General features: G+C 44.1%; 1 protein-coding gene across 1 annotated transcript in view; it reads left to right on the forward strand.

The window, feature by feature from the left end:
• Window positions 1–427: 427 nt before the first annotated feature.
• The window catches only part of LOC110172202 (remodeling and spacing factor 1-like), a 40,600-nt gene continuing 33,601 nt past the window's right edge, over window positions 428–7,426 (forward strand). The window contains exons 1-3 of the mRNA XM_055148960.1: window positions 428–833; window positions 3,328–3,419; window positions 5,304–5,396. Coding sequence (XP_055004935.1) covers window positions 680–833; window positions 3,328–3,419; window positions 5,304–5,396 — 339 coding nt within the window. The 5' untranslated portion in view covers window positions 428–679. The remainder of the gene's footprint in view (window positions 834–3,327; window positions 3,420–5,303; window positions 5,397–7,426) is intronic.

Here is a 7,426-nt window from a genome sequence, read left to right on the forward strand (position 1 = left end):
TCGACTGAACTAAAGAGAAAAGGAGCTGAGAAGTTGGAAACTCACACTTCATGACATCACAAGGTGGAACAGAGCGTTTGGAGCTTTGGAGACGTAACAGACTCATAAAGAGTTACACAGACAGACAGATAGATGTAGATATTTATATATATTGTATACATTTTATTTATTTTTCTCTCTTCTGGGTCTGCTCTTGTGGTTGTTATTTTTATTTAATTTTTGTTTATTTGTTTATTTTATTTTGATTATTTTATTTTATTTATTATTTTATTACATATTTTATTTGTGATTTTCACATGTTCCGGCACCGCTCTCCCGCTTCGTTATTTTTATTTATTTATTTTATGTATTAATTTATTTTTATTTTATGATTATTTATTTTTTATACACATTTTATTTGTGATTTTCGCGTGTTCCGGCGCCGCTCTCCCGCTTCGTTATTTTTATTTAAGTATTTTATTTACTATTAAATGTATTATTTAATTATATATATATTTTTTTATTATTATGTAATGAATTGTTATTTTATGATTATTCTTTTTTATTTTCTTTTTTTCTTTTATTCGTCCGGTGCCGCTGTCCCGGTCGTGTGCTTTTACTTTGCCGGGCCGGAAGTGCTCGGGTCCCGGGTGGACGCGGCGGCGGCTCCGGGGCTTGACTCTGGTGTGTGGAGGAAAAGATGGCTGCTCCGGCGGCAACAGCGACTCCTGTCCCGGGTTTGTGCCCGAGTTACGCCGTGATCTGCTCTTTCCTGGAGCGGTTCGGGGCTCAGCTGGACCTCCCGGAGCTCACCTTCCCGCAGCTGGAGCGTTATCTGCGGGACACATGCTCAGGTGAGGCCGGGGGAGGCGCGCTGCTGGCGGGGACGCGCTGATGCTAACGCCGCGCTAGCCTCTGTTAGCCGCTCTGTTATTGTGCTTTTCTCCTCCTCGTTCACTTCTCGTTCACTTCTCGTTCACTTGAATCACATCATGGCTCTTCGGGCTCGTTCACACGGAGCCGGGAGCCGCGGAGGAGCTCGCCTGGACACAGATCTGACTGGGCAGGCCCGCGCTTTTCTCTCACTTTGTGCCATATTTTGTAAAGCTTCGTTTTTTCAGCCGCAGCAGCAGGAGCCGGAGCCGGAGCCGGAGCCTTTCTCCGCTCCGGACTGAGCCGCGGCGGGGGGATGGAGAGCCGCGGCTCGGAGCCGTTTCTCGGCTTCACGATCTGATCTTTTTGCTCTTGAGACTCTAATTCATAATCGCGCTGCGCTTTTCCATTGACGTAATTTGGTTCACTTTATTTACAGTTGTGTTTGTGGTGCGGGGCATTGCCACAAACAATGACAGCGCACACTTCCGCTTCGTCCTTTCAACACAAAAACACTCTTACTGTGTTAAACACGTTTAATTTGAACAATCTGCGCTTCCGTACTCGCTCATTACGAGTTAAAGTAAATATATATTTCCTACAAACTTCAAATTAAGTTCAAAATAAGGCGCGTATTAAAGATTAGTTGTAAATTTGTCGTAAATGTGGATCATGTTCGTTTCCGGTCGCGCGGCGCGTTCTGCCGACGGCTTGACTGTTGAATCCGTAGTGCGCATGCGCGGTGGCACTGATGGAGCGTTTTTACCGAACGAGCCGCGTCTAAAACGCGTCCAAAACGCGTCCCGAGCCGCGTCCAGTGACCAGATTTAAAAATAAAAAAACTGTGACGGTTTGTGGAGGTTGGTAAAAATAAACCTGTGAAACGAGTGCGTAAAACATCAAATAAAATAAATCATCAAATAAATAAATGAGCAAGTCAATAAACACTTATAAAATACTAAAATTAGCAAATAGAAAAATAGCAATAAAATAAATAAATATAATAATAATAATAATCAATAATGAGTAAACGGTGCTACAGTAAATATATTTTAATATTTATATTCCTTATAAACTTCAGTTTAAATTTAAGAGCAAGTTGTGGATTCAAGATTAGTTGTAAATTTGTCGTAAACATGGGTCATGTTTGTTTCCGGTCGCGTTGTGTGCATGTGCATGTGCATGTGCATGTGCGGTGGCACTGATGGAGCGTTTTTACTGAACGAGCTGCGTCCAGAGACCAGATTTTAAAATAAAAAAACTGGGACGTCCTGGTTTGTGGAGGTTGGTAAAAATAAAATTGTGAGACAAATGCGTAATTAAGTAAAACCGTTTTGTACTTGACACTAACATGAGTCGGTGTCGTCACAGTTTCTTTGTGTTTTGTCGTTTTGAAGCAGATTTTCTGTATTTGACCCAAACTAATGTCAGTTTGTGTCTCTTTACTGTCGCAGGAGCAAATTTGTCCAAAACAGAGACTCTGGGACATTTCTGTATAAACTGGACAAATCAGTGGTTTGAGTTCAACCTAAACTCCGACACATTAAATAAAATAAAGCATCAAATAAATAAATGAGCAAGTCAATAAAACCATAAAAAATACTAAAATTATCAAATAGAAAAATAGCAAAAAAAATCTATTAAAATTAAATAAATAAAAGAATAAATTGCGCGTCCGTACTCGCTTATTACGAGTTAAAGTAAATAAATAAATAATAAATAAATATATTCCTTATAAACTCCAATTTAAGTTCAAAATAAGGCTCCAATTAATTATTGTAAATGCAGATCGTGTGCAGGCGTGATGACACTGATGGAGTGTTTTTACCGAACAAGCCGCGTCCAGAGAGCGTCTGAAGTGCGTCCAAAGCGCATAGGGCGACCACATAATAAAATGGTGAAACAAGTTCTTTAATTAACGGAAACATTGACGTGTTGTCACCTTAAAATCACGTCTTCAGAATCTGCGTCCTGGAGCGCGGCGAGTCCCGGGACACGAGCGCGAGACGTGGAACTGGAACTGGATAAAGTTTCTGTCTCCTCAGCTTCGGTTCTTCTGTGTTTTTGGGACATATTCGAACGCAGTGATCCGTGTATTTTTAAGATGTTTTTGCGTTTTGCTGGAGCACGTTTGAGTCGCGTTTGAGTCTGAAGCCACTTCCTCTGATTCCGTGTGTGTTTTTTTATTTTGATAACGTTCTACATTTCCTGTACAGCCTGAGAGCTCTAAACATGTGAAACAAACTGAGGAACTGAGGAAAAAAACCTTCTTTTTATTGACCTTTTTGGTTTACTCCATAATTCTGTCCTTCTTCTCTCTGATATTTGGTTCTTCTGAGTGTTTCAAATGTAGAAAGGAGTAAAAAAAACAAAAAACACCAAAAATATAAAATGAGACGAGTGTCCAAACGTCTGGTTTTGTTTGTAAATGTTTCTCACTCTTTTCTCTTCTTCTCTCCTCGTCGGTCTCCTCAGTCCCAAAGCTCTTGGTGGACCTCCACGTGAAGTTACTGAGGAAGATCGGCAAGTCTGTGTCTGCAGATCGATGGGAGAAACATCTGGTGAAGGTAAAACCAGAACTTCAACCTGCGTCCACCTCAGAGAAACCGTGTGTCGTTCGTTCAGTCCTTTTTCAATATAAAACCAAAAATAAGAAAACGAAAAAAACAACAGTTTTCTTCATTATTTGTCTCCAAAACCAAAATGAAAAAACAGATAATGATTCTTTTTTTCAGTTTTCGATTTGTGTTTAAATGAAGAATGGAAAAAACGGATAACGGCCGTTTCCCGTTTACGTGACTTCTGTGAGTGCTGTGCCGGACTGAACCAGGACTGATCCAGGTCCGAGACCAGAGCGGGACCAGAGCGGGACCAGAGCGGGACCAGAGCGGGACCAGAGCGGACCAGAGCGGGACCAGAGCAGGACCAGAGCGGGACCAGAGCAGGACCAGAGCGGGACCAGAGCAGGACCAGAGCGGGACCAGAGCGGGACTAGAGCGGGACTAGAGCGGGACTAGAGCGGGACTCCGAGCTTTGACTCTGAGCCTCCGCGGGGTCCAAGCCTCAGCTTTGAGCTCTGGCCCTGTCGTAGCGCTCTGGTCCCGGTCTTGTCCCGCTCTTGTCCCGGTCTTGTCCCGGTCTCAGGCCCGCTCTGGTCTCGGTCTGGTCCCGGTCTTGTCCCGGTCTCAGGCCCGCTCTGGTCCCGGTCTGGTCCCGGTCTTGTCCGGTCTTGTCCCGGTCTCAGGCCCGCTCTGGTCCCGGTCTGGTCCTGGTCTGGTCCCAGACCTGGTCCAGTTGAACCAAAAGCTCTTAGTTCAGTTCGTTTTCGTTGGTGTGAAAGTGTCAGTTGGATGTTTTGCTCCACCTCAGAACCAGTCGTGGTTCTTGAGTGTGGAGAACCAGAGCAGCTCGTCCGGACCTGGAGTCCACAGAACTTTCTCACTTTCCCCGCACAGAACCAGCGCACAGACGATGACAGGGAACCACTCGGACCACTGGTCCCGCTCTGGTCCCGGTCTGGTCCCAACCGAGACCAGACCCAGACCAGACTGAGACCCAGACTGAGACCCAGACCGAGACCGTGGCCCGTCAAGACCAAATCGAGACTGTCTTTGTCATTTTGGACATTTATTTTATTTGTATTTTACAGTTTTTTTGGCACATGTAAATCAAACGAGCACCTCCTGTCCTTGTGTCCTTTTGTCCTAACGTCCTCATCTCCTCTTGTCCTCGTGTCCTCACATCCTTGTGTCCTCCTGTCCTGACGTCCTCTGTCCTCCTGTCCTCCTGTCCTGACGTCCTCCTGTCCTGACGTCCTCCTGTCCTCCTGTCCTGACGTCCTCGTGTCCTCCTGTCCTGACGTCCTCGTGTCCTCCTGTCCTGACGTCCTCGTGTCCTCATGTTCTTCTGTGCTCGTGTCCTCCTGTCCTGACGTCCTCGTGTCCTTTTGTCCTGACGTCCTCGTGTCCTCCTCTCCTGACGTCCTCGTGTCCTCCTGTCCTGACGTCCTCGTGTCCTCCTTTCCTGACGTCCTCGTGTCCTTTTGTCCTGACGTCCTCGTGTCCCTCCTCTCTCCTGACGTCCTCGTGTCCTCCTGTCCTCTCCTCTCCTGACGTCCTCGTGTCCTCCTGTCCTGACGTCCTCGTGTCCTCCTGTCCTGACGTCCTCGTGTCCTCCTGTCCTGACGTCCTCGTGTCCTTTTGTCCTGACGTCCTCGTGTCCTCTTGTCCTGACGTCCTCGTGTCCTCCTGTCCTGACGTCCTCGTGTCCTCCTGTCCTGACGTCCTCGTGTCCTTTTGTCCTGACGTCCTCGTGTCCTCCTCTCCTGACGTCCTCGTGTCCTCCTGTCCTGACGTCCTCGTGTCCTCCTGTCCTGACGTCCTCGTGTCCTCCTGTCCTGACGTCCTCGTGTCCTCCTGTCCTGACGTCCTCGTGTCCTCCTGTCCTTGCAGATCTGTCAGGAGTTCAACACGACGTGGGCGTGGGAGATCGAGCAGAAAGGATACAAGACCATGTCCATGGAGTGTAAGACGGGAATCCTCAAGGTGACTGCACTGACCACTCTAACCCTAACCCATCTGTAGGGAGTATTATCTGCCACATAAGAGTGAGTTGTACAGTTGTAGGGAGTATTATCTGCCACATAAGAGTGAGTTGTACAGTTGTAGGGAGTATTATCTGCCACATAAGAGTGAGTTGTACAGTTGTAGGGAGTATTATCTGCCACATAAGAGTGAGTTGTACAGTTGTAGGGAGTATTATCTGCCACATAAGAGTGAGTTGTACAGTTGTAGGGAGTATTAACTAAGTGTGAGTTGTAGTTGTAGGGAGTATTATCACATAGAGTGAGTTGTACAGTTGTAGGGAGTATTATCTGTCACATAAGAGTGAGTTGTACAGTTGTAGGGAGTATTATCTGCCACATAAGAGTGAGTTGTACAGTTGTAGGGAGTATTATCTGCCACATAAGAGTGAGTTGTACAGTTGTAGGGAGTATTATCTGCACATAAGTGTGAGTTGTACAGTTGTAGGGAGTATTATCTGCCACATAAGAGTGAGTTGTACAGTTGTAGGGAGTATTATCTGTCACATAAGTGTGAGTTGTACAGTTGTAGGGAGTATTATCTGCCACATAAGAGTGAGTTGTACAGTTGTAGGGAGTATTATCTGTCACGTAAGAGTTGTAGTTTGTACAGTTGTAGGGAGTATTATCTGTCACATAAGTGTGAGTTGTACAGTTTGTAGGGAGTATTATCTGTGACATAAGTGTGAGTTGTACAGTTGTAGGGAGTATTATCTGTCACTAAGTGTGAGTTGTACAGTTGTAGGAGTATTATCTGTCACATAAAGTGTGTTGTAGAGTTGTAGGAGTATTATCTGTGACGTAAGTGTGTTTTGTAGAGTTGTAGGGAGTATTATCTGTGACATAAGTGTGTTGTAGAGTTGTAGGGAGTATTATCTGTGACATAGTGTGTTGTTTGTAGTTTATCTGTGACAAGATTACGAGTTGTAGGAGTATCTGTGACGTAAGTGTGTTTTATAGAGTTGTAGGGAGTATTATCTGTGACATAAGTGTGTTGTAGAGTTGTAGGGAGTATTATCTGTGACGTAAGTGTGTTTTATAGAGTTGTAGGGAGTATTATCTGTGACGTAAGTGTGTTTTATAGAATTGTAGGGAGTATTATCTGTGACATAAGTGTGTTGTAGAGTTGTAGGAGATATTATCTGTGACATAAGTGTGTTTTATAGAGTTGTAGGGAGTATTATCTGTGACATAAGTGTGTGTTATAGAGTTGTAGGGAGTATTATCTGTCACATAAGAGTGAGTTGTACAGTTGTAGGGAGTATTATCTGTGACGTAAGTGTGTTTGTAGAGTTGTAGGGAGTATTATCTGTGACATAAGTGTGTTTTGTAGAGTTGTAGGAGTATAGTGAGTTGTATAGTTGTAGGAGTATTATCTGCACATAAGTGAGTTGTACAGTTGTAGGGGAGTATTATCTGTCACATAAGTTGTGGAGTAGTCTGTACGTAAGTGTAGTTGTAGTTGTAGGGAGTATTATCTGTGACATAAGTGTGTGAGTTGTATTATGTTGACACAAGAGTGAGTGGTACAGTTGTAGGGAGTATTATCTGTGACGTAAGTGTGTGTTATAGAGTTGTAGGGAGTATTATCTGTGACATAAGTGTGTTGTAGGGAGTATTATCTGTGACATAAGTGTGTGTTATAGAGTTGTAGGGAGTATTATCTGTGACATAAGTGTGTTGTAGAGTTGTAGGGAGTATTATCTGTGACATAAGTGTGTTGTAGGGAGTATTATCTGTGACATAAGTGTGTGTTGTAGAGTTGTAGGGAGTATTATCTGTGACGTAAGTGTGTTTTATAGAGTTGTAGGGAGTATTATCTGTGACGTAAGTGTGTTTTATAGAGTTGTAGGGAGTATTATCTGTGACGTAAGTGTTTTATAGAGTTGTAGGGAGTATTATCTGTGACATAAGTGTGTGTTATAGAGTTGTAGGGAGTATTATCTGTGACGTAAGTGTGTTTTATAGAGTTGTAGGGAGTATTATCTGTGA

The sequence above is a fragment of the Boleophthalmus pectinirostris genome, unplaced genomic scaffold, assembly GCF_026225935.1.
Source record: "Boleophthalmus pectinirostris isolate CB_2022bp ecotype Guang Dong unplaced genomic scaffold, ASM2622593v1 HiC_scaffold_12, whole genome shotgun sequence".
NCBI classification, from domain to species: Eukaryota; Metazoa; Chordata; class Actinopteri; order Gobiiformes; family Gobiidae; genus Boleophthalmus; species Boleophthalmus pectinirostris.